Source organism: Podarcis melisellensis (genome assembly GCF_964234715.1).
Source record: "Podarcis melisellensis genome assembly, chromosome: 17".
NCBI lineage: Eukaryota > Metazoa > Chordata > Lepidosauria > Squamata > Lacertidae > Podarcis > Podarcis melisellensis.
In genome coordinates this window covers 22,837,359-22,865,144 of record NC_138534.1, presented here as the reverse complement: position 1 = coordinate 22,865,144, position 27,786 = coordinate 22,837,359, and the positions used below count along the sequence as shown (strand labels likewise).

General features: G+C 43.5%; 1 protein-coding gene across 1 annotated transcript; it reads right to left on the bottom strand.

The window, feature by feature from the left end:
• Positions 1 to 2,352: 2,352 nt before the first annotated feature.
• Positions 2,353 to 13,391, bottom strand: TYRP1 (tyrosinase related protein 1). Its single transcript, XM_081893569.1, has 7 exons — positions 12,895 to 13,391; positions 9,959 to 10,281; positions 9,520 to 9,724; positions 7,595 to 7,762; positions 5,821 to 6,000; positions 4,075 to 4,221; positions 2,353 to 2,793 (listed from the first exon to the last, which is right to left on the bottom strand). The coding sequence occupies exons 1-7, from the start codon at positions 13,256 to 13,258 to the stop codon at positions 2,588 to 2,590; spliced, it is 1,593 nt and encodes a 530-aa protein (XP_081749695.1). The 5' UTR covers positions 13,259 to 13,391; the 3' UTR covers positions 2,353 to 2,587.
• Positions 13,392 to 27,786: the final 14,395 nt, after the last annotated feature.

Below are 27,786 nucleotides of genomic sequence, written 5' to 3'. Positions count from 1 at the left end.
GTTTAGGGATATGCGTCCCACTGCACCCCCCAGAAAAAAAGGACTGGATAAAACCTAACAAGTATTCAGCTCCTTTGTGCATTAGGACCCTGAGGTCCAGTGCTGAGGTCCTTCTGGCGGTTCCCTCACTGTGAGAAGCAGGGTTACAGGGAACCAGGCAGAGGGCCTTCTCGGTGGTGGCGCCTGCCCTGTGGAATGCCCTCCCACCAGATGTCAAGGAAATCAATAACTATCTGACATTTAGAAGACATCTGAAGGCAGCCCTGTTTAGGGAAGTTTTTAATGACTGATGTTTTAATGTATTTTTAATCTTTTGTTGGAAGCTGCCCAGAGTGGCTGGGACAACCCAGCCAGATGGGCGGGATATAAATAATAAATTGTTGTTGTTGTTGTTGGCTACTCAGACTACCACTTGCTTGCGGCCTGAGATGGGACTTGGGTTGATCATTTGCCGGCAACTTTGGACTGCCTTAACCTTGGCCCCGTCCCAGCATGTGCCTGCAGCACCTTGACTGTGAGTCGGCCTTTGCTACCAACGTCACCACCCTTACCCCAGTCTTGCGTTCCTGCCACACATGCCTCACATCATGGCAGCCTCGAACAACTGAAATGTATCACAGAATTGTAGAATTGGAATAGACCACAGGGTCATCTAATCGAACCCCCTGGCAATGTAGGAATCTTGCACCCAATGTGGAACTTGAACCCTTGACCCTGAGATGAAGAGTCTCATGCTTTACGGATTGAGCTAAATATTATTCAAATAATCTTTGATTATTCAAAACTACAGCACATACTACAATGGTGTCTTCTTTAAAATGAAACCTTCAAGTCTTTTGTCTGAAAATCGTTCCAAATATTGAATGGGGATTTGGATGTGATTCCCTTTCACACATCAGATTTCTAAGAAATGGATCAGCTTTTTCCCCCCTAGCGAGGAAGAATTTAATTGCTTCTAGCACTGCCATCTCCTGGCCCTCTGATGCAATTCTTTTAGCCCTTCATTTAAACTGATGTGCAAAAGATGGGAACGTTTTTTCTGCATACATGAAAATGAATCAAAGGACCTATATTTCTTTCATAAGAACCTCCTATGTTACTCAAGGATATAAGTTAATGAATGATATAAACTGCATGTAGACATAACCTGCAGACTGTTTCAGAACAAAGTGCTGGGGAAAAACTCATAGCAAGAAGAACAGATTCCTGAGTGTAAAAGTAGAGGCATGGCATCAATGCAAAAGAGCTGCACCGTCTGAAATTTATACAACTATCAAAGATGCAAGACATCTGATTTCTTTTGCATCTGGCTGCCATCTAATCATGCAGTTGGAAGGTACCACAAGAGTCATTTGGTCCAACTCCCTGCAATGCAAGGATCTTTTGCCCAACCTAGGGCTTGAACCCAGGACCCTGAGATGAAAAATCTCATGCTCTACCAACTGAGCTCTATCGTGTGGCAACCCTGTTTAGGGAGGTTTTTAATATTTAATGCTGTATTGTTTTTAACACTCGATTGGAAGCCACCCAGAGTAGCTGGGGAAACTCAGCCAGATGGGTGGGATATAAATAATAAATTATTATTATTATTATATATGGGTAGGAGGACTGAAAATTTGCACATTTGGAGTAGGAGGACTGAAAATTTGCACCTTTTGATTTTAGGGTTGAAACTACTGTTTGAAAAATGTGTAAATGTTTTGTGGGGGTGGGGAACCCTTCATGGTGTATTCTCCACCCCACCCCACAGCAAATTCTTTAGTGACATCCTTTCACCTATGTGCCACTGCTTCTGTGCCATCTTAGGCATTTACAATTCATGGAGTGGGTACGATTATATCACAATGATATATAGTCAATAATAATCAAATGCAAGCTGATTTCACTTGAGGGAAACTAAGCCAGTTTTGAATGGAAGCAATGATTTCTAGTTTGGTCACATGGGTGATCTTGGCCAATCAAGAATCACTGTGGACGAACAAAGTCCACTGTGGAGAACATTTCCTAGACAAGGGAACACTTTTGTCTCCTTTTCAATTAATCCACAACAAATTGTTGAAAGACTGGGTCCTTTTAGAAGATGCTGAAAATAAAAACCTTAATAAATATTTATAAAAAAAAAAAAATAGAAGATGCTGAAAATGTTCAGGAAAGCCATCCTCTCTTTTCAGCTTAATTCTGCCCATGCAGAGGCAAATAATTAAAATGAAGAAGAAGAAGAAGAAGAAGAAGAAGAAGAAGAAGAAGAAGAAGAAGAAGAAGAAGAAGAAGAAGAAAGCTAAATGGAAGAAGCTGCAATTAATAAGCTGCAATTCAGCTACTAGTGGAAAATGTTCATCATCAGACTTTGGCAATATGGAAGTGCAGGACGTTTATTTCATAGGTAGGTAGCTAAGGAGTGAAGCAAGTGAACTTGAGGGAAATTTCGAGCCAGCCTAACACAAAAACACGCATTACCAACACAAGTGACTCAAGATTTCCCTGGTGAGATGAAATCTAAGGAAGGTTTTGTCACTCTTCATGTTCTTTATTGCGAATCAGATCAGAAAGAGCAAATGCTACAGAGTGCAGATAAACTGCTGACACTTCACACCATGGAGTGGCTTGGGGTTGGTATGCTGTCATAATCGTCCGAGTAGGTCTGGTACTGGTCCGTGAGAAGTGGCTGATGAAGATCATCCTTGTTTCTCCTGGCACGGACGATGCATGTGGCAGCAGCGAATATAATTGCAACCAGGATCAAGGCAGTGACAATGGCAATAGTGATGATTTCCGTGACTTGGAGAGCCCGAGCTAGAAAGAAATAGAAGGAAGGACACACAGGGTTAAAGTCTTGAGTGATGTAGACGGGGAGGGTCAGGGGGGTCATGGCCCTGGTGCAGATTTGTGAAAGGATGTGAGGGGGTGCAAGCAGGCCCCCTCACACCAGGCCCTTTCAATCTCTAATTCGCACCTGGGCTGGGCCTTCAAGGCTGGGGCAGCGGTGGCTCATTTCCCCCCTTGTGGATGGTGAAGGGACATCTGCACATGCCCCACCCCTGGGCCAGTCAAGGGAGAGGGAGGGTGCTGCTGCCGCCCACCGAGGAGAGGCAAGAGGCTCTGGTAGCCACTGCCTCCTTTGCAAATGGGATGCCTCAGCCCTCAGATCTGCCCTCATCGAGGGGCGTTGACTCAGACTGCACACCCCAGTTGCTGAGCTACATCACTGGCTGTAGCTAAAAGTCTAATCCATTTGAATATTCTTCTTAGAGATTATGGATAATAACAAGTCCCAATCATTTCAAGTTGCTGTTGATTGCAACTTTACAAATGTTTTATGCATTTATTTATTTTACTTTAAGTCATTGTAATATTCTTAATAAAATTGTTGTTGTTGTTGCTGTTATTGTTGTTGTTGTTATAGAAGTACTTCTTTCTGTGTAATACAAAGTTCCACAGCAATTCAAGAACTGCTTGATGGTGGGTTTCTGAGGGACTTAATTCAACTCATGCAACCTGAATTATTTCCTCTGTAAATCAGAACAGGGATACTTCTTTTTAAATAGACTATCATTAGGCTATGTATTCAGAATTTGTGCATTGATATATCTAAACTGACCTTCCTTAGAAAAGAGAGTGAATTATCTCTGAATTGTAAACATGGGGACAGAAAGCAAAGGCAAACTAAGGAACCAATCTATTCCTCTGATAGTGTCTTTTTGGAGCGTTTAGTTTCCTATACTAGGTAAGCAGATCACGCTTGTTTTTTATTGCTTTCTTTGCTCCATTGACTCAGTTGTTGAATCCTGAATATTCAGTGTTCTTATTTGATGATACCAAAAATGTGCATTTTCCCCTCAATGTTTCTTTGTTCATTAAAGCAGGTGAAGCAAACTACATAGACTGAAAAACCAGTGATTTCTGTTAGGCTTCAAATTAGATACAGTTCAAGTTTAAGCAGCCGTGGAAAGGAGCACAGCCCTTAATAGCTATTTCATGCACAGAATATTTGTAAATAGTAAATCAACATTTGAACCACTGGAACAGAAAAGAAGAAAGAGTTATGTAATGAAAAGGAGAGGCTTAATAACTTACTTGGCCACTGAACTTCATAACTGTATCCCAGATTTCCTGGTGCTGTAACAAACATCTCATTGTTGGCCACGGGGGGCCAGAATGGTACCATGTTGTACCGTCTGTTATGTCCAATGGGGGCATTCTCTAGTGGGTAGATCGAGATATCTAAAGGGGGGGGGGGAAATGTTTTGCTTGTTCAGTTTCAGAATCTTGGTAAAGATAACAAAATTCACATGGAGCCTTTGTGGCCACTCCCAGATTACAAACAATTAGGGTGCCTCCAGACTGTCAATATTTTGCAATAGGAATTTAAGTGTGTACCAGAACTGTAGATTTGTGCAATTAGAGTTGATTGAAGTGTTTTGTTACCCCAGCAGAACAAAAGCATTTCTACACCCAAGTTTTTTGCACTTTGGGAAGCGAGGGGGAATGAAAAGTGTGGGGTGGATGAATGATTAATGGGAAGACGATGAAACAGTCCACAAGCAGAGAGAGGCTCTTTGCACTTCTCTCTTGTTCATAATGAAAGGGGGAGGATTTCCAGTCCTGGCATCCAATGTAAGCTGGGCTGGTCATCTTTAAGGCAACGTGTTCAATGTCAGTGGGGTTAAGAAAATGCAAACAGGAACTGAGCAGGAAGAGCAAACAGCTTCTCATGCACTGTGGATTCTTGAGAGGCTATTTGCTGATACCATTCATGAGTGCCATCAGAAGTACATTGGCACCCATAGGTGATGGGTTGGTGACCCTTCTCCCTGAGGCTTCCATGTCAGGTGACCAACAAATGGGACATCCTTGCAGGGGACACCAGTGATGCCCTTCTAACCTCATTGTTACCCTCACAGAAGTAGAGAGAGTGCTCATGCTGAACATTTCCCTGTGACCTTTCATTGTAGGAGGTGCAGGAGGAGATCAGCAAAGGTGGACAAGCAATTGGTCAAGGATGTTTATTCATCAACAATTGCCTTCTCTGATAAGCTTCTGAGCCCCCTCAGAGCCAACCCCTGCAAATGCAGCCGAAAAACATACTCTGAAGCCCTGTATGTTTGCTTCTTCTCTGTTCTCCTTCCTTTTGCTCTTTCTTTGCCCAGAAACCCAGAGAGACTGGCTGCCTCCTGCCATGCCATCTGCTTTTCTTTTGTATTTGTTAGGGGAACATGACACGAACTTATGTGATTTTACAGCAGTAACAAACAGCTCTTTTGAACTTGCCAGAATTGCCACTTGACTTATTGTAGGACATGCACAAAAATGGCTAGAAGATTTTTAAAGACTATATGCAAATATATACCCTGTAACAGCAAGTACATTGTTTGATTTATTCTTTTCCCCTCTTCTTTTTTTGCAAGAGGGGTAGAGAATGAAGGGCAGCAGTGTGTGATTTGTGAATTTATGCAATTAGAAAAGAGTATGTAACTATTTCTGCTGTTCCAGTCAACTGACCTGGGAAAACTCCATTAAGATCTTGTGATCCCTGGGTGTAATTTATCCTGCATCATCAACCAAGACAATAGCTCCTTCTTTGGCTAAATATTATTCTGCTTCTGAAGACAGGAGTAAAAGGATGCGATTGTGCCCCTGATCCCCATGCCCAGGCCTCTGAAAGGGCTATGTTGTTGCAAGGGGATCATAGCAGCTTGTTTGTGCAAGTGGGAACAGAAGCCTGTCCTTTGCATCTCACCCACTTTGCTGAGTGGGACTCGGGTAGTGGGCGAATCGTTCTCTTTGCCTGAAGGTTAAATAATGCGAACCACAAGAACTCACCAGGATTATGCCTTCTCAACCATTCGTCAAAAAGAGCGTCGGTGAATGTGTGTAGGAGGACAAAAATGGGATCATTTGGGGACAAATGGGTTTGCCCTCCCGTGCCGTTCAAAAACAGATGGGCCAGATTGTGAAGGCTACGTACTGCTGGATTGTACTTCCCCGAAGGGTCGCTGTAACCTGCACGTAAGAATAAAGAAGAGGTGTAAATTGGAAACAGCAGTGAGATTAAAGCAGCTGGTTATAATTCAGTTTGCCATGATTTTGGACCACTCTCTTGACTCCTTTAAGGAAATGGCATCGCTCCTTGCATATCACAGACTCTTTGAAATGCACACGATTGCTATTTCCTCAGGACACTCAACTTTGAGATTAAATAATGATGCTATATGAATACAAAGTGATTTGCTTGCTCGTGGGTTTGTTGCACAAGCAAAGTGGAATGTTGCACATTAAAACACAAACACAAATCTGTCTTGCACTGAGCTACAGCGGCAGCTTTTGGGTCGGAATGGCAGCAAACATAATTGAAACCACCACGTGCATTTTCTAGCCGTCGACACAAGTGTCAAGATGTTCTTATGTATCCTAATGGGCCAGCTGTTCCTCCAGCTCCCCACATGTCTTTTCCTGAATGGCTGCCAGCAGATTGACTTTGGAGAAGGACCTTCTGCTTCAGGGAGCCCAGAAATTCTCAGCGCTGATTCTCCAGCATCACTAAACAAATTCTTGTAATGTCAGAATCTTGGTCATCAGAAGAACTGAAATAATTAGGTGGGGAATATTCTGTCTTCTACTGCAGTGAGGCCAAGAGCTCAAACTGGAGTGAACAGAATTAAATGTTAAACTCCGCATTGGCTTTATATTTAAGCAAATATAGTACAGCAATATTTCCCCATGCATCTCTCTCTGTAAATGTCAGGGGAACATAAGAAACTGAATCACATATGAGTAAGAACCTTGGTCAGTCCAGATCAGTACTATCTAGGTCAGAATGTAAGTCTTGCATTTAGGAGAAGAACAAAAATACTTCAAGCAATGGATAAACATGATTGCTGCTCATGCATACTATTTCTCCCCGCAGCAAACATGCCCTGAAAGATCTGAAACATAAGGTACCTGTGTATGTGTGTGTGTTTGCAGCTGAAGTCAAGGATGTTGAAACTCCTTTGAACATATTTGCTAGCAATGAAATTATTTTTGTGATGGATCAGGGTTTCAGAATGAAAAGCCTTGACTCCTATAAACCATTTAACCATTTGGGTGGGGGGAATATTTGGAGTAATTGGCAATAATACACTTCATTTGCTCTGTTTTTGTTCATTGAGAAAAAAAGGGATATGGTAAGTGATTTATGTTTTTCTGTTCTTTTTTAAAGTGAAGGAATACTCATAATTGATTCAGTGTTGATCATTTGTTTTGCATCTTATGCATTTACAATTTTATGATGTTTTTGAGATCACAATGAAACTGGAGTGATGGTGGTTTATAAATATTCTATAAATTAATGAAGGAAGGACATTATTATAACCTGTTCCAGTTTAGGAAAATGTAAATGATACAACGGGGGTCCCCATTTCACCCAATCTGACTTCCAGATTTTGAGAATACTTTCCTCACATAGTCATGGGCTTGGTATAAAAAGAGGTGGTTTGCTAAATAGATTCTTTCTCTTGCAAAATAACTTGACTACTTTTCACCCTGCGCAAACTCGGTGAGTACGGCAAGCTCCATGTCCCTCTGGTTTCAGACCTTTTATTTGAGAATTACTTGCCTTCCACTGTATTACGAAAGCTGTCTGTTGAATTTGAATAGAACGGAGGCGTATCGAACAATCCGACTTCTAAGCAAAGAGCAACATCCTGTGGCTCAGGCAGGCGCTGCACCATTGGGCGGGCAACATTTCCAGCAGGGTTTCGTCTAATTGGGCCTCCTTCTGTGCCTGGCATATGAAGGAAGGGGAGGGAGCAGAAAGAGGGTGAGCTTTGATGTGTTAGCAGACTACAAAGCCTAGGAAAAAGAGGGTCAGACTCAGAGAAAACAGGCAACGTCTGGCTTTTGGCTAAGGACCACTCTGTGCACCGCTCGAATCGTTGCAAGAGACTTCTCAGTTGGCAATACTATCAGACACACATAAGAGAGCTGTAGCCTTGCTGCCTTGCTGTAGTTCTGCTGCAGTGAGAGCTAAGCTATTAATAATCATTGTCGGGTATCACAGTGAGAACTATGGCCATGCCAACCTATGTAACTGACCACGATGATCCCTGCTCAAAAGTTGCAGTCAATTGCAATCTTATATGCACACTTGCCTGGGAATAAGTGGCCCATCCAGTCCAGCATCCTGTTCTCAAAATGGCCAACCAGACCCTCATCTCTCTGTCTGTCTGTCTGTCTGTCTGTCTCTCTCTGCATGTGTGTGTAGGTTGGGGTAGGTTTGGGAGAGGACGTTCAATTGCATGTGTGCAAATTATTCTGCACATGCATGGACTTGGTTGGATGCAACCCATGGTGGTAAAAAAAAAGGTTCTGCTTGGGGCACTGGGAACTGGTGCTCAAGCAGAGAACCCCCAAGCTCCAAAGTCAGTATAGTGTGAGAATTATGCTGACTCTCATCAATGACCAATAAAGGATTGTAGACTCTTTTACTGCTGATCTAAGATCAGCCAAAGCATCTACGGAACAATGCCAAGATAATGAGCTATCCAAGGCAAGGTATCTTCAACTATTTCAGACCCAGGAGCCACTTTTAACTCAAATATGTACCTATTTCTTAATAATTTACCCCTCATTTGCATGGTGGTAGTGCTCCTGTTTTGATCCACCCTGGAACAGTCTATGACCCACTGATGAGTCCCAACCCATCAATTGAAGACCAGCACCCTAGGGCACCATGTTCAATGGAAGCAAAGCATATGTATCTGTCAAGCATTTTCATTTTTTTTATTATTTTCATTTTTGCTGCATCGAGTGTAAAACCCATCTAGTCAATATTTGCTTGGTGTGGTAGTCAATTTGGGGCAGGAAGGTGTGGAAAATGAAGGTGGCAGGAAATGGATTAGGCTCATGTATCTTGGTGGGTGATGGGCATTTCCTGACACCCATCACACAGGGTTGTGGGAGCCATAGGCAGCATACAGGGTGCCTTTGAGGCTGATCTGCAACACCTGGTCAGAGTTGCAGGGCCTCAGGAATGGATGGGACAGGAACACATCCCTATTGGTTTTAATGATGCAGCTCAGATAAGGAGGATAGGAGGAACTGTGCCTCTTGTCTTAGGCAGAGGTTGGCTTACGAGCCACAGTTAAATTGATTAGTTTTTGGTGAGCTTCCTGTACTCTTATTTACACAATATAAATAATAAAATACAACTCTAGTGCAACTGTCCCATTCTCCTATTAGGGGAGCACAACTGGTTTGGTGACACTCGGAGCAAAGCCTTGGGGTACAACAGCAGACACCACAACGATAACCTAGAAAGGATTGCAAGAGGCAGGAGGAGTGCTGAATTTTGGCATTGCTGAAACTTGAGGTCCCAAGATCCACCACTGCTCCTGTCTTGCCTCTTTGTTTCCAGTTCTGGCCATCAAAGGAAGAAGACGAGGAGGCAAAATGGCCTGGAATCTGTGAAAATATTACCATAGCTCTTTGGGGGCCGGGAGCCTAGCAACAACAAAGTATACCCAAAGAACGCAGACTTACTGTTGCAAATGGTACCCAATGTGTCGTAGTCGTCAATCTCCTCACACAAAACACGCCACTGAGAGAAGATTGAGTTTTGGCTTATCAGAGTGGTGTCAAAATTGCTTCTTGCTCCCATGAGGTCATCTGTGCAAATGTCACAGGTGTTTCTACCTGTTGCGAAGTTCCAGTAGGGGAGGGCAAAGAAAGGATCCTGTAGCATGTCCTGATGAGACGAACAACAACCTGGGTTAATAGTGAGCTACATTAAGCTGCAGGTAAAAACCAGATGAAATTCTGAGCTTGTTAAATCATTACATTTCTTCCTATGGTGCCAGTCTAGTAATGTTTCACTATATGGATGGGAATGGGGATGAGATTCCTTAAAAGGGAGACATTTTGGAACGTGTTCACACCTTGACTTGTTAGCATAGTATGTGCATCACAGAAAGGCCATTACCTGCAAGTCTCTCTCCAACTGTAGTAGATGGTATCTATGCCAGGTAAGAAAAGCTGGTCCTTCATGGGAGAAATCTATTCCACCAAAGCTCTGCTGCCCTGGTCCAAGAAATGTCTTTCTGACAGAGTAATAATGGGACCACACAAAATAATTATAAATGGTCACATTTTCAAATTGTGGTGTATTGCCATCAGGGCCCAATATCTCTTCACGTCTCCTTGTGGCTATCACAATGTCAGGGTGAATTGTATTCTTGGCCTGTTGCAATGCTCTTAGGAAGCGATTCCTTTCTTCATTACTCAGATCCAGAAGGTTTCTTCTGACTAAAGGTTAAAAATACATCATATTATGGATTAATGGGAAATATAAATAGGAAACCAATAATTCATGCCTATCACTTGCCAATATAAAAAGGAATATCCATGAAGCCCAAGCCTTCAGAATCAGAACTTGGCTTCTCCAGCATGATGTGATTGTTGTATTTTATTCAGGAATAAATACAGGAGTTAAATCCAAAGTTTTCTCTTAATCTTCCATTATGGATTTCAAGATTTGGGAATTGGAACTCTAAGAAGAGATGGAGATTCCATTGCAAAAGCAAATAGTAACTTCTGATGATCTATAATCTATAATATTTCAAGGACAGTGTCCATATTTACACAATGGAGCTTCATTCCTATCCAGGAATTACCTTAAGCAAACTGTAGGAACCAGGGACATGTCAAGCATTTGTTTAGTGCACACACAAATTTCATCACGATTCCTCTGCTGATGTGGACTATGGGCAGATACAGAGAGTCTCTTTCTGCACACATAACTCAACACCGGAATCCCTTTTGCTGACAATTCAAACAGGCACAAACACAGGTATGGGTGTCTTGAGTAGCAGAAAGTTACATGAATATGGCTAGCGCATAACTCTTGGTCATTCACAGTGCAGATGGTGCAGATGTGCATTTGTCAGTGCCAGTAGATTTCTATGTATCACAGACCACTCAGCTGTTTCCTCCTCAGGTTATTAGTTATGTTTGTATCCTGTGAGCCAGAATTTATGAATCTTACAGGAATTCAAAAGACATGGGACACCTAAAGGTTTGCCTTCACACACTGGCCTGCCACCAGGTGTTACACGTGCATAATATGAACCAGCCTCAAACGCTGAGTTTTGTTATGATAATATAATGGTTTGAGCTAAAGAAAAACAATCAATCAAGTTTAATTGTGATAAATACCAATTACCATAACTGGTGGCAGCGACTGTAGCCTGGTGTGGTTGTTGGGGAACGAGGGAGGGCTGCATTGGCCTCGGTCGGCTACAGCAGCTGGCAGGATCGCCCACCCAAATTTTAAATTTGATCGGGTCACTTAGGGTCCTGGTGAGTGGGTGGTGCTCTGGTGGTGGACTGGCAGGGCCAGTCTTCTGTAGGGTCTGCCAGCCAGGCATAAAAGCTGACAGCACCTCCAGCAGGCAGCACAGTTGAGATATATTGCATTTCAGTGCAAAATATCTATTCAGAAATCATAGAATTGTAGAGTCTGAAGGGACCCGAGCATCATCTAGTCCACCCCCTGCAGTGCAGGAATCTCACCTAAAGCATCTATGACAGATGGCCAGCCAATCTCTTTTTAAAAACCTCCAAGGAAGGCGAGATCAAATGAACGTACCACACAGCTTGCTGCTATACATGTGAATCTGGGAACTGCAATCTTTTTACTATATCTCTCAGGGGCTTTTTTTCAGCTGGAGCTCACCAGAACTCAGTTCTGGCATCTCTCAGGTGGGCACCATTGCCTTTTAAGAGAACAAGGGAAGCATTCATGGTGAGTTCCAGCACCTCTTTTGCCAGAAAAATAGCACTGATGTCTCTAACGCTGGCAACAACAAGATAATGGGACATCTCTGCCCTCTTCTTAAAACCATTCCATTAGAATAGTGTAGCATCTCTTACTGATGTCTTCCCTGGAAACCCCCCTCAGATTGGAATAATACCTGTTGCTGCCACTCCTTCAAGGTGAACTCTTGGTGAAGGTGGTAAACCCACCTGGCAATCCAAATAGCACCCCATTTCATTACTGAATTCTTAATTTGTAGATGACACCAAACTGGAAGGGGTAGCTAATGCCGCAGATGACAGAATCAGGATTCAAGATGATTTTAACAGATTGGAGATACCAACTTAGACATGAAGAAGAACTTTCTGATGGTAAGAGCTGTTTGAGAGTGGAATGGACTCTCTTGGACAGTGGTAGACTCTTCTTCCTTGGAGGATTTTAAATAGAGGTTGGATGGCCATCTGTCATGGATGCTTTAGTTGAGATTCCTGCATTGCAGGTGGTTGGAATAGATCACTCTTGGGATCCCTTCCAACTATTCTATTCTATTCTATTCTATTCTATTCTATTCTATTCTATTCTATTCTATTCTATTCCCTCTGTTGTACTGTATTTCCTTCCCTCATCCCACCCAGGATGTTAGCTAATTCAGAAGGAAGAGAAAGGTATGGTGCTATTAAGCAAAGCAATGAATTTGTCCCCATAAACGCCAATCTAGACATTATAATGCATACCTTTCCAAAAGGTTGTTTATGCTATTTGTAATTCTTTTATATTCTGATTTAGGTTGCAAATCCAACGCACACTTGCCTAGGAGTAGCATCTACTAAAGACAATAAGACGAGTAGGGGGTTATTGCATTCTAAGAGACTGAAAACTTCTGCTGCAAAGAAAATCTTTAGAGGCAGATGCCAATGCATTTGAAATGCAGTGTTATTTTGTTTGCGAGCTCACAGATGTTCTGAAAACTGAATCATTATGGATGATCAATTTTTCAGAGAAATATCAGCCTAAGCTACTGAAAAGGCTGAAACCGTCAGAAAAGGGGGACACCTCTGTGCCAAAACACACAAATATGCCCTCTTTCTTGTTATTGTCTTTACCTATTTGTGTCTGCTGATCACAGGCAGGTCCACTCCAGCCAGCTCGACAGGCTCCGCAGTTGTATCCAGAGAAGTTCCTGTTGCACTGGCAGGTTCGGTTGAAGAAGCGCAGAGGCCATTGTTCACGGTCATCTCGCCCATCGTGCATGTACTGGGGTCCATGGGGTCTGGAATCGGCTGTCACTTGTACACACTGCCCCCTTCCAGAAGATGACCCACACCTGTCTGAACCAGGAACCACCACTGGAGACAGGTCTGGGCAGCATTCCCCTCTTGTCAGCGCATCAACAGTAGCACATTGCCTGGGGAACTGAGCACTAATTTCTCTGAGCAGGGCGAAGAGAAGCAATATGGATAGATGCATAGTGATGGTCCAAATTCAACAATAAAAACAGTGAATGGATCTAAGTCAGTGTCCTTTCTTGTGAGCTGAGATGCTGTGAACTCACTTCTTTTCCGTATAGCGATGAAAGCTGTAAAATGGAAGAAACAAAAATGAAAAAGGGCATTGAAATGCTGTAGAGCACGTATCTTCAAGATTTTCAGACCCACGACACACTTTTCACCCGTACATTTGGGGGCCCATTTCTAAATCTTTTGCCCTATATTTGCTTGGTGTAGTCGATGTTCCTTCACAAATGGAAAGAAACCTCCTTATTTGCTTTTGAGGGTTTGCATTTTTGAGGGAGAGTTTAGCGCAATTGTGTTTTGGATCTCTGCATCGTCATCATCAATCATTATAATCATAAGCAGCAATCAGTGTCACTACTTCGGAGTACTTAGAGCATGTCCTGCCTCGCTGGATGTATAAACTAATCCCGTTTACCTGGGAGTAAGCCCCTGCAAAATCAGTAGGACTCATTTCTGAGTACACAAGGATTGCAGTTTAAATTTCTTCATACAAGAACCATTTTAATCCAGATATTTCTGTCCACATCCCTCTAACTCCAACCCTTTGCTCAACCAAAACAATTATGGGTTTCCCATTCAAAAAAGTGGGGAAGTTTTCCACACACTTATTAGAATACTCCAGTCAGGCAGCTGCTTGCAAGAGATCATTCTGCATTCCTGCTCTAGCAGACACATCTCCAAACTGCCCTTCATCCCCAAATCCCACAAATTTGTTCCTATACACATCAGCATTTTATTACTTTGTTGACAACAAAACAATCTTAATACATACTTTTTCCAGATGATCTCTCTGCTTTGTTATCTTCTTTATTGGTTAATTGTTTTTTTTCTTTTTGGCTGATTGTACTTTTAGGTTGCGGTTCTTGCTGCAGCTGCTGCCCTAAACCAAGCCGAGCTATTTTGTTTTGGATCTCTGTCTGCTTTCTAATCCCAGCCTTGCCAACAATTTGGTTTGGCGTGACCCTCTCTCTCTCTCTTTCTTGCTCCTCTTAATCCCTTTCTACTTCAATGAGCTTCCCCGGATAAGTACTCTGGCAGCACATGATTCCTTTCATGCGGATCTCCTTGTGATTTTACACGTTTTAGGAAAGGTCAGGGGCAAGTAATTGCAATGAAAACAGAGAGCCTACAACCAAAGGAGCTTTCTTTATTCTGTGTGCAAAGGAAGGGCCACAAGGAGATTTTTTGGGGAAGGGAGAATGAAGCAAAGGCATATCACAAAGCACAGAAGGAGGAAGAAGCTATTTGGAGAACAAAGGGCTTCAATTTCACACAAGGAACCAAATCCTCTGAAGTCAACTGCTTTCTGGTGATGCCACAGCCAACTCTTCTATATTCGATCAGCACATGGCCAATAGTTCCAAGAAGGATGTTGGCCAACAAGTCAGATGTGATGGCCAACAAATAGATAAATAAGTTTTCGACAAATATTAGTTTTCGACAAATATTAGGCATGGGTCAAATGTCTCTCACATGTAGAGTTACCTTAACAACAACAACAATTTTTTGTTCATACCCCCGCTCATCTGGCTGGGTTTTTCCAGCCACTCTGGGCAGCTCCCAACAGAATATTAAAAACACAATCAAACATCAAATATTAAAAACTTCCCAATACAGGGCTGCCTTTAGATGTCTTCTAAAAGTCAGATACTGTAATTGTTTATTTCCTTGACATCTGATGGGATGGCGTTCCACAGAGCGGGTGCCACTACTGAGAAGGTCCTGAGCCTGGTTCCCTGTAACACCACTTTTCACAGTGAGGGAACCGCCAGAAGGCTCTTGGAGCTGGGCCTCAGTGTCCAGGTTGAACAATGGGGGTGGATATGCTCCTTCAGGTATACTGGGCCGAGGCCATTTAGGGCTTTAAAGGTCAGCACCCACACTTGGAATTGTGTTCTGAGCCAATGTCGATCTTTCAGGACCAGTGTTATATGGTCTTGGTGGCCACGCCCAGTCACCAGTCTAACTGCCACATTCTGGATTAATTGTAGTTTGACCAACAAATGACATGAAAGGAAATGTTAGGGCAGATCTATACCATACACAGCAGGAACGCAGGTGGCGCTGTGATCTAAACCACAGAGCCGGGGGCTTGCCGATCAGAAGGTCGGCGGTTCGAATCCCTGCGACAGGGTGAGCTCCCGTTGCTCGGTCCCAGCTCCTGCCAACCTAGCAGTTCGAAAGAACACCATGTACAAGTAGATAAATAGGTACCACTGTGGCAGGAAGGTAAATGTCGTTTCTGTCTGCTGCTCTGGTTCACCAGAAGCGGCTTAGTCATGCTGGCCACATGACCTGGAAGCTGTATGCTGGCTCCTTCAGCCAGTAAAGCGAGATGACCGCCGCAACCCCAGAGTCGGCCACGACTGGACCTAATGGTCAGGGGTCCCTTTACCTTTACTTTATACCATACACTTAAATAATACCCAGTGTGCATTTAAAGCACAAAACTTGACACCCCCCCACACACACCCCCACCCCCCACAAACCACACCTGGAAACTAGTTTGTTAAGGATACAATTCTGTGAGGAGGAAATGAAATGACAGTTCCCCTGATTCTTTGGTGTAAGTCGACTGTTTCAAATGTGCAATGGATGTACTTTAAATGGTGGAAATCTCCCTTTGACTGACTATTAGGAAAAACTTCCTGGCAAAGATTGTTTGACAATAGAAAAGGCTGCTTTGGAAAGTGGTTGGCTGTCCTTCATAACAGGTTCAAGAGCATCGGCCAGCAGTTGGACTATATAACCCTTAAAGTTTCTTCCAACTGTATGATTCCACATTTTGTTCAACACACGGGTACAAATGCTAAGACCTTAGACACCACCAGCACTAGGCACTCCTTGCCCCCTTCAGTGATGTATGGTATGTTGTTGTTGTTTAGTCATTTAGTCGTGTCTGACTCTTCGTGACCCCATGGACCAGAGCAGCCAGGCATTTCTGTCTTCCACTGCCTCCTGCAGTTTGGTCAAACTCATGCTGGTAGCTTCGAGAACACCATCCAACCATCTCATCCTCTGTCATCCCCTTCTCCTTGTGCTCTCCATCTTTCCCAACATCAGGGTCTTTCCCAGGGAGTCTTCTCTGCTCATGAGGTGGCCAAAGTACTGGAGCCTCAGCTTCACGATCTGTCCTTCCAGTGAGCACTCAGGACTAATTTCCTTAAGAATAGATAGGTTTGTTCTTCTTGCAGTCCATGGGACTCTCAAGAGTCTCCTCCAGCACCATAATTCAAAAGCATCAATTCTTCGGCGACCAGCCTTCTATGTATGGTATAGATCTGCCCTAATAATAATTTTGCTCCATTATCTGGGTAACTGCCCTTCTCAAATCTGAAGATGACTATCATAGCACTTTTGAATCATCTCTTGTCCAGGCTAAATATGCCAACTCGTTCAACTTCTCCTCATAGGACTGGATTGCCAAGCTCTTCCCAAATTTTGCCCTCCTCCAAATATGTTCAAGTTTGTTCAAGTCTTTTAAAAACAGTAGTACTCAGAACAGGGTACAAAAAGGTACTGTGCATTACAACAGTATCATTCCCCTCTTAAGTCAATAAATATCACATCTCACTTAGCCATGAAGTACCTGAGAATTCATTGCAGCAGGCACACTGTTTTTAAGATGTTCACTTCTGATTTGGTGGCGGCAAATCAAGACCGCTTTCAATTTTATCACACCATATCATTGCTCTGTTACACTGAGAGGGCATGAAGACCTTTTCAGGTGAATTCTTCTGCTCCTCAGGTATGAAACTGTGGCGGTAAGTATAAGTGACATTATTCTTAAGAAGCTGTGCTTTCTGATTGGCAATACTGAGATTCTGGGATGTTACATTTTCTACTCATGATACTATAGTTATTGCAGATGAAGTGCTGTGTTGACATAGTTTGTGATAGTTCAACAGGCAGTGTTTTTTTCTGGGGGGTGCAGGGGTACGCATACCCCTAAACATTTTGTGAATCTAAGTTTGGCCTCATTGAGGGGCAGTATTTCAATATGAGAAGGAAATGACCGCTCCCCACTTAAAACGGGGGACGCCCTTTGCGTGGACGGCTCCAACAGCATAGGCTTGGCTTTGCCTTCCCTCAGGTGGGATACCTGGAGGTCTCCGACTACATCAGTCAGTTGTCCAATCCCACCTGGGGGAAGAGTTGCCAAGGAGACCAGGCCAGGTAGGGGAGGTATTACCTGCCCACACAATAGAGGGAGGATCTTACCTGGGAATCCTCACTTGGCTCCAGAGCTTCTCCCACCCTACCCACCCTCAGTTAATGTCTTATTTTGCAGGTTAACTTTTCTTCACAGGTTTTGCAGGTTGACTTTTCTTCACAGGTATGCGGGCGCTGCTACGTTAAGGTCGCTGTTAAAGGGCCGGAAAGGAATTTCCCTGCATTGGCAGGTTTCACCTTTCCCGTAGCAAAACATCACAACTTTGGCGTTATCAGGCCTTGGGCAAAATCCTTTAGTCCATCTTCCTCTTTGCGGCAGTGATACCAGGGTTCCCCGTTAAAGGGGTTTCTGAAGGGAGGCTTTGACCGTACGCCAAAAGGTCGTCATTGCTCTCCCCTGCGGCGGCGGCGTAACGGGGGCGGCTATCTCTGCTTGAACATATGTTCTCCAGAGCCGGCCCACCCCCCCCCCCCACGCTGGATAACCCTGATGCTCCCTAGGTCCCCGGCTGGGGACTGGGGAGGGAGAATGCCCAATGCCTGAGCCAAGGTCTACCCACATTTGAAATTTAATAAAGTTGTGGCCAATTTAATCCCATAGCACATTGTCTTGAGTTGTTATTCCACATGACAGGGGGACCGCGCGGGATCTGGGGACTCCGCCTGTCCACGCAAATGAGAGTACCCCAAAATGTGTTGGGTTTTTTCCGGAAAAAAAGCACTGTAAATAGGCAGCTATTAGTTGATGCCTGTGGTAGCATCATAACTACCAGAACACAAATTCTATCTAGCTTACACTGGCTTGTTTTTATAGGTGCTGGAAGCCACTCAGAATGGCTCAGGAAACCCAGCCAGATGGGTGGGGAAGAACAACAACAACAACAACAACAACAACAACAACAACAGCCCCACTTCATGTTCCTCTTTTGATGTTTGTATTCTCTTCTTTTATAATTTGAATTTATAGCTTTCATGTCACCTTTTCCTGAACTTTTTTCCTGACTATTGCCTTATCCAGCCTATTTTTACTTATTTATTACAAGGTGATTTGGTGTCTACTTCCTCTTTCAGTGTTAGGGATTAAACCTAATAAAGCAGTCATTGGGGAGGGGGGCTTTTATAAGGTCTGGAAATGCCCTAAATTTAAAATGTGAATAGGGATTTTTCAAAGCATGCAGCAGCTTCTGATCTTTGCTGGAGGTTGTAGGCTTTTGGTTTGTTTGAAAATTCCAGCTTTCAAAAGGGCACCACAGTTAACAGTTCTGAGATTACAGAACTGATAGCTCATTCACAATGCCCCAGTTTTCAAACAAAGGCTTTATTTAGAATCTGTTCTCAGCCATTGTATGGCAGAGGAAAAGGCATATGATTAAAATAACATCCCCTTTCTTCATTCTGAGCTGATCTGCCATGGGCAACAGGATGATGGTTTGCTAGTGATCCGCACAAGACCAGATCTTCAGTAGGGCAACTACTGTCAAGTGGTTCATGAAAGAAAAGGTGCTTCCAGCTATTTCTCACTATCATGAATTACTTTGGGTTGGGCCAACATGGCGGCTTCTATCTGGGGCAATGGCTTGGGGGCTCTTGTCTACATGTGGTCTCAGGAGACATGCTTGTGATATAGGAGAAGGCACATGAGGTACCCTAGAAAACTAAACATTTCCAGAGATGGCAATCTTATGTTTTCTCAGCTTCTGATGGACTCCAGCTCTCATCAGCCTCAGCTACCACAGTCAATGGTCCAAGCAGATAAGAGTTGTAGTCCTACAACATTTGGAAGCTCACAGGTGAACCACCCCTGCTTTTCTGCTTGTAATAGGATTACGGTACCTGCAACATAGCTGGCTGAGTGATGAGGAAGAGGAAAGCTCAGGGAATCTTAGCTGGAGATATGATATGGGCTCTTGAATATGCTGGAATAAAATGCTTCTGGGAAACACACACAGAGTTAGTACTCCTTCTTTATTATTTTCGTAGAGGCCTCAGTATAAGCTTGCAACTGGGGCCAATGCAAGTCATCTCCAGCCTACTGCTTACATATTTCTATTATGCAACAATCTTTTCACATATTTTTCTGCAGCTGCTCTTGAACCACTGAACAGGAACCCATCCATTACTAATAAAGATAATCCTGATCATACCCTCTTGATAGCTTTCTGAAGATCATTATAATTTGCTAGCAAGTAGAGCCCACCTGGCAATTGATGCTGCACAAATATTTCTAAGTTGTGTTAATTAATTAATATAATAATAATAATAATAATAATAATAATAATAATAATAATAATAATAATTGCATGCCGTCCATCTGAATGGGCTGCCTCAGCCACTCTGGGTGGCTCCCAACAGAGTAGTATCCCAACAGAGTATTATCCCAATGGAGAAATTGAAAAACAGCTTTGTTAAATGTATTTATTTGAAACATTTCTAAGCTGCCTGTCCAAGGCTCAGGTAAGATCCTCCCCCTATTGTGTGGGCATGTGGTCCCTCCCCCTACCTGGCCTGATCACCTTGGCAGCCCCTCCCCAGGCAGGATTGGGCAACTGGCTGAGGTAGGCTGAGACCTCCAGGTATCCCACCTGGGGAAGGCCAAGCCAAGCCTGTGCTAATGGTGCCGCATAGGGTCCAGGGGCTGTGTGTGACCACCCAAAGGGTGCCCCCCATTTAATGTGGGAAGTGGTCATTACAGTAGCTGTTAAAACAGAAATCAAATCAACCCCCTCCCCCAAGAAAATACAATGACCCTACAAGACAACTCAAAAACTAGCTTAACAATCAGAGGGCTGAATGGAAAAGAGGTACCATTAGAACTCTTCCTAAAAGCCTCCAAAGAAGGAGTTCAGTCTTCCTTTGACTGTCACTGGAAGGTAGGGACGCTTGGAGGGTACACAAAGCAGATGTTCTGTCACTGTGCTATGGGGCCTCCTGTATAGTGTCTCCTTCTTTGTGGGACGTACATGTGGCTCCTTTAAACAGGCCTTAAAGACCTGCTTGTTTTAATCTGCCTTTTGCTGAATGGTGCTTTTAATTTGAACAGTTGCTGTTATTTTACTGCTAGTTTCAGAGCAAATTTCTTTTTCTTGTTATTCCTGATGAGTTTTCAATCCGTTTTTTGATACCCGCTTTATGGGGATTCACTGTGTGAACTGTGGTCATTTTACTGCAAAAGGTGGAATGAAATATTTAAGTAATTTTTAAAAAAATGCTTTGAAACTGTTTAGGGCTGGTTTCTGAGTGCAGAGACACCTAATGACTTGATTTGTGGCCATAATGAATGCCTCCCTAAGTCCCTTTCACATAGATGGGCACAACTTCAACCTCATAGATGGTTAGGAGAAGATTGGTCTGAAAGCCAGTCAGATTTAGGTCAGGTGTGAATTGATAATATGAACTGGCTTCCTTCCAACATGTGGCCTGGAGCTGAAGGAGAGAATCGAGAGACTGGGCAGCTCCTGGGACAATGCTTTGACAAAGTTAGCATGTGCCGGGCCTTCAGTTTCACGCTTGAGTTCATCTCCTCAGCGTAAGTGACTGGAGTCATGACTGCCTTCACCACGTAGTGCATTAATGGGTTGAGACATATCTGGATTTCCTGAGTGATGTATGATAGGTGACAAACTGGTGCCCACTGAGGCTTGAGGGAGACCTGGAAGAATATCGCAGCTAGGTGTAAATTAAAAGAAAGTGTCAGTTGTAGACACTTTGAAATAGTTCCAGAATAACAGCTGTCACCATTTCCCCCGGAGGCTCTGATTTCTATGATGTGAGTGCAAAGTGTTTCCTCGCTAGTTCGTAAGTTCTAAATGCTGACCCGACTGAAATTCAGCCACTAAACACTGGGATTTTAGCTCCCAGAGAAACTATTCCATTCTCCCCTGCTTATAATTGAGCTTTAGACAATAAGCACAGAGGTAAGTTTCCTAATTAGAAGCGATTGCTAGTTTTGAAACCATCTAAAGATTAGAGAACTGCCCTTTTACATAAGACATGCTTGCTATATAATGCTATTGGTTTGAAAGGCTGGTATCTTAGCGGTGACTAAGACCTAATTTAAATGGGATGCTCACTGAAATGAGTGATGGGCAATGCATAGACCTATGCAAGCATTACAGCTGGCTGACACTTCATTTCAATGCCAGTGTGCCAGTCTGTAAACTTGCAGTGCCAGACCCTCCAAGTGTCTATTTTCCAGGGATGTGCCTGATTTAGTGAAGCTGTTCCAGTTTCTGATTTGATCTCCAAATGTCCTGTTTTTCCTTAGGATGTCCCTATTTTCATTGGAGAAATGTTGGAGTCAACCGATCCCCAAGCCGTCTGAAGGCAATCCTGTACAGTAGCTCTTCGGCTTACATAACTCTCTGGTTACATAAACTTCACGTTACAAAAGTGGCAAACCTGGAAGTATTGGACTGGGTTTTGTCATGCACACATTCACAGAAGCAGTCTCCCACCATGGATATGTACAGAACAGTGATCCTCGGGTTGTGGACCTCCGGAACAAATCCCATTCGCAACCAGAGGTACCGCTGTATAGGGATTTTTTTTTTAAATGGTTGTTATATTTTTATATATGTTGGAAGCTGATCTTATTTTATTTTATTCTTAGACAGATTTACAAAAAGAAACAAAACAAAACAAAACACACCAATAAATACATTTTAGAAAGGGGCATGATTGTATGTGGACACACAACACATTTTATTAAAATAAAAAAATCAAGACTCATTGCGCTCTGCTGTGTGGGACAGTCTGTGGGAGGCAGGGCTTGGGGTGATGAGTTCAAATGCTTCCAGCCTGAATTCGCACATGCCTCTTGATTTACTTCAGATTTTTACCTCTTCAACTTTGCAAAAGTAACTTTAGAAATGAGGCCCAAACACACCCATTTCAAACAGCCAAGCCATCTAGATCTCAATACTGCTGAGGACACTACAGTTAGATCATCTGCAGGACAGTTTTGTTCATCATTCAACTCAGAAGGGCTTGCTTCTTAAGATATCTGTTGCTGTTTTAGTCTTCATTTCTTTTTATACTTTATGTGTTCCATTTTTAAAAGAGGTGTCCTGGGGAGGTGGCTAGTTTCAGATTAGGTGTGAAACAGTCACAGCCTACCTGCCAAATTGGTCTGCCTCTCCTCATATTATTTGCTCCAATTTTAAACCTGTTTTTTCCCCTCTCTCTCTTTCTCTGCTGCTGCATGAGAAATCTACTGAAACAGCATGGGATCAGTTGCAACAGCAGGAGAGAATGTTTCCAAGTGCTCTTGGGAGCACCTGAGAGACAAAAATTGTAGCTAACGAAATGTTCAGAAGGAAGTGTGAATTTTAAATTGCTTTAAATGTACAGCTATTTTAAGAAAAGCTTGTGCTGTGGAAGAAATGGTGTGGGGTTTTTTTTGTTTTTTGTTAAGTGATGTGTTTCATTTGTTTTGTAATAGCTAAAGCAATAAGAAAACTTAGTTTTCCATCGGAAGCAGCAAGTTGTTTTTGGATATCTATCTTAAAACTGAACAAGGACAAATCAAAGAAAGTACTTCTTTACACAGCACGCAGCTAAACTATGAAATTCATTCCTGCAGGGGGCTGGGATGTCCACCAACATGGATGGCTCTAAAAGAGGACTGGACAAATCATGGAGGAGAAGGCTATACTTGTGGGTACCAGCCATGAAGTCTAGGTTCTACCTCCACTGCTGGGAGACAGGATGGCTCTGTATGCCATTTACTGGCAATCACAAGTCCAGTCCTCCTTGTGGGCTTCCCCAAGCATGTGGTTGGCCACTGAGAATAACATGTTGGGCTGGATGGGCCTTTGGCCTGATCCAGCTGTGCTCTTCTTTTGTTTTTAGGATTATATGAGTCCAAGTTTTCTCCTGGCACCCCTCCTCTTTCAGCCTGCCAATCTTAGAGCTTTGACATTGGTAGGGCAGTCACTGGATGTTTCAGCTGTGGTAAGGAGAAGGCATCTGGCATCAGATTTCCATCTTCGAGGTCAGATCTCTCTTTCCATCCCCAGAGACAGAGAACTGGTGGTCCTTATAGCCCCCAAAATGCCCTCAAAGGGACCACTGGACTGCAGGATTACCACCTACACCTTTTCCCAAGAGGTTCTTCTGAGATGGCCGGTTGACTGCTTCCTACTAGCCTTTTGCTAGTATCTACCTCTCTTTTAAATCGGAACCAGTGAAGGTGGTGAAGGTCCTGTGTGAGTGTCTGGAGGCGGTTGGAGGATGGCTAACAGATTGAGGTTCAATCCTGACAAGAGAGAAGTACTGTTTTGGGGGGACAGGAGGCGGGCAGGTGTGGAGGATTCCCTGGTCCTGAATGGGGTAACTGTGCTCCTGAAGGACCAGGTGTGCAGCCTGGGAGTCATTCTGCACTCACAGCTGTCCATGGAGGTACAGGTCAATTCTGTGTCCAGGGCAGCTGTTTATCAGCTCCATCTGATATGCAGACTGAGACCCTACCTGCCCGCAGATTGTCTCGCCAGAGTAGTACATGCTCTGGTTATCTCTCGCTTGGACTACTGCAATGCGCTCTATGTGGGGCTACCTTTGAAGGTGACCCAGAAACTACAACTAATCCAGAATGCGGCAGCTAGACTGGGAGTGGCCGCTGAGACCATATAACACCGGTCTTGAAAGACCTACACTGGCTCCCAGTACGTTTCCGAGCACAATTCAAAGTGTTGGTGCTGACCTTTAAAGCCCTAAATGGCCTTGTTCCAGTATACATGAAGGAGCGTCTCCACCCCCATCATTCTGCCCAGACACGGAGGTCAACCAGGCAGAGGGCCTTCTCAGTAGTGGCACCTGCCCTGTGGAACGCCCTCTCACCAGCTGTCAAAGAGAAAAATCACTACCAAACTTTTAGAAGACATCTAAAGGCAGCCTTGTTTAGGGAAGCTTTTAATGTTTAATAGGTTATTGTATTTTAGTGTTTTGTTGGAAGCCGCCCAGAGTGCTGGGGAAACCCAGCCAGATGGGCAGGGTATAAATAATAAATTATTATTATTATTACTATTTGGGGCCATTAATCTCTTTAAGTCAATGTTGAAGTCAGTGGCGACACTATTGAATGAGTCTCCCCTGAAACTGATCCCATGCTGTTTCAGTAGATTTCTCATGCAGCAACAGAGAGAAAGAGAGAAACCAATTGCAATTACGCAAATTGAGAGAAATAGGACCAATTGCAATTACGCAAATTGAATGACGTACAAAATGGATTTTCTGAAACCACTTTTTCTCTTTCTCAAACCACCTTTGCCCATCTGCTGATTTCCGGATGACCCTCTTTCATGTTCTGTAACAATAGTGAAACTGTAACTAATTTGTCAAGAAATGCCAGGAATTATATGTGTATATCCCAGAGCAAATTCCTTGGAACAAACTTTTCGTTTTATCCACAGTCATATGCTTCTACATCATCCCACTTTGGTCAAAGTGGTGATGACTTTCAGCCTTTTTGTATCATTCAGATGCAAGGAAATTCTTGTTTCAATACTGTGTTTTGTATTTTATACTGTAACTGAAACACACCGGAATCAAAAGTGTAATCCTCTCAACCCATACTAATAAAGGCTTTAGTCTAAAACCCAATGCGGTGGTGGTGTCACTGTATAATTTATATGAACTCTAAAATACATAGGTTGTAGACTGAACACACACTATCTAGACCAGTGGTTTAAACACTGTGCTATGATACCTTGAAAAGTACTTCAGTGAGAAGCTGAGTATTGGAAGGCAAGCTTTCCAACCAATAGCTCGATCTCCTATACAAATCTCCTCTGGGAGCAGCATGGAAACATTGGTGGTATTCTAAGGTGCATTCTCAACTCATATGGGCTTTCTCAGGAGGAAGGGTAGGATATAACTTCAATAAATAAATAAAAATATGGGATGACAGGGAGGCATGAGGTCCAACCAGTGTCTTTTGTGAACCAAGTGTGCATCCAACCAAGAATCCTTTGCAAGGTGTAGGGTTCGAGTGGCAAAGGTACAGAGGTTTCTCATCTGGCACATTAATATGGAACGTGTTCTCTGAAGGTGGCGATTTTGAGTCATAAAACAGGGGAACAACAGGCTGAGCTGGGGGGGGGAATAATAGGAGGGTGGGAGGAGGGAAACAGGAGTGAATGACACTTGAAAGAAGGCAAATGATCAAATCCATGACCTCTCAAACTGATGTAGACCCATGATTTCCTAGAGAGTGCACCATGGTAAATAAAAGTAAAGGTAGGGATGCGGGTGGCGCTGTGGGTTAAACCACAGAGCCTAGGCCTTGCTGATCAGAAGGTCAGTGGTTTGAATCCCCGCGATGGGGTGAGCTCCCATTGTTCGGTCCCTTCTCCTGCCCACCTAGCAGTTCGAAAGCATGCCAAAGTGCAAGTAGATAAATAGGTATCGCTCTGGCGTGAAGGTAAACGGCGTTTCCGTGCGCTGCTCTGGTTCGCCAGAAGCAGCTTCGTCATGTTGGCCACATGACCTGGAAGCTGTACGCCGGCTCCCTCGGCCAATAAAGCGAGACGAGCACTGCAACCCCAGAATCGGCCACGACTGGACCTAATGGTCAGGGGTCCCTTAAAGGACCCCTGGATAGTTAAGTCCAGTCAAAGGTGACTATGGGGTTGTAGCACTCATCTCACTTTCGGGCTGAGGGAGCTGGCGTTTGTCCACAGACAGCTTTCTGAGTCATGTGTCCAACATGACTAAACCACTTCTGGCACAACGGGACACCGTGACACAAACCAGAGTGCACGGAAATGCCATTTACCTTCTGCCACACTGGTACCTATTTATCCACTTGCACTGTTCTGCTTTCAAACTGCTAGGCTGGCAGGAGCTGGGACAGAGCAACGGGAGCTCACCCTATCACGGGGATTCGAACCGCCAACCTTCCGGTCGGCAAGCCCAAGAGGCTCAGTGGTTTAGACCACAGCACCACCCGCATCCCTTGGTAAATAAAAAGCAAAGGGAGCTCTGTTGATTCGCGTGAGAAAAAACCATGCATACAACAAAACATCATGGTCAGGCAAGACCAGTTGGAATAACCTACATTTTGTAAAATGGTGAGCAAGTAATTGAGTTCTCTAAAACCCTTTATCGTGCTAGATGCCAAAGTGTGTGCGCATTGGGAGAATTAAGCTGCTTAGTGCAGCCTTGCAAACACAGCCTGGACTCCCACTCAATTGGTTCCATTCTCTCCTTAACACCTTTACTGAAATATCTTCACAACCCACAATCCTTCCCTTATTAAACATGGATTAAGAAGGGTTTTATTTCGGTAGCAGGTTGTCAAGAGGCGCTATTTAAAGCCCATAGCACTCGCAGCCTTCCCAGGAATGGATGCTTCCATCTTTGGCATTGGTGACGTGAGTTAATGTGCCCGAAAGCCAGAGCACAATTTATCCCACCTGATTACCAGCAACTGGTCTCCAGAGGCATGCTTGTAGAACATTGCTCATTTTATGAGGTCCAGCTCTGAGGGCCTTCTGGCAGTTCCCTCCCTGCGAGATGAAGTTGCAGGGAACCAGGCACAGGGCCTTCTTGGTAGTGGCGCCTGTCCTGTGGAACGCCCTCCCATCAGATGTCAAGGAAATAAACAACTATCTGACTTTTAGAAGACATCTGAAGGTAGCCCGGTTTAGGGAGATTTTTAATGTTTGATGTTTTATTGGGCTTTTAATTCTGTGGGGAGCTGCCCAGAGTGGCTGGGGAAGTCCAAACAGATGGGCAGGGTAAAAACACACAAATAAAAATAAATTTATATCCCACCCATCTGACTGGGTTCCCCAGCCGCTCTGGGCGGCTTTCAACATATAGAAAAACATAATAAAATATTAAACATTATAAAGTTCCCTGTACAAAGCTGTCTTCAGATGTCTTCTAAAGCTTGTAAAGTTACTTGTCTCCTTGGCTCAGGGGTCACATCACTCCACACCCTCCAACATTCCTCAAATGAAAATAGGGATGTCCTAAGGAAAAGCAGGACATTCCAGGATTAAATCAGAAACTGGGACAGCTTCTGTAAATCCACGACTGTCCCTGTAAAATAGGGACACTTGCAGGGGTTGTTATAGTGGCATATTTACTTATTTTTATTTTTATTATTTTTATTTTTATTTTTATTATTTTTTATTTTTATTTTTATTTTTATTTTTATTTTTATTTTTATTTTTATTTTTATTTTTATTTTTATTTTATTTTATTTGGAATGCAGCTGCACAATGCCACTGTGATTCAGCTAATCTGAATAAATCCCTGTGTTCTGACCCATTCCCCGGAGATGCCTCTGATTGCACCTGGGGA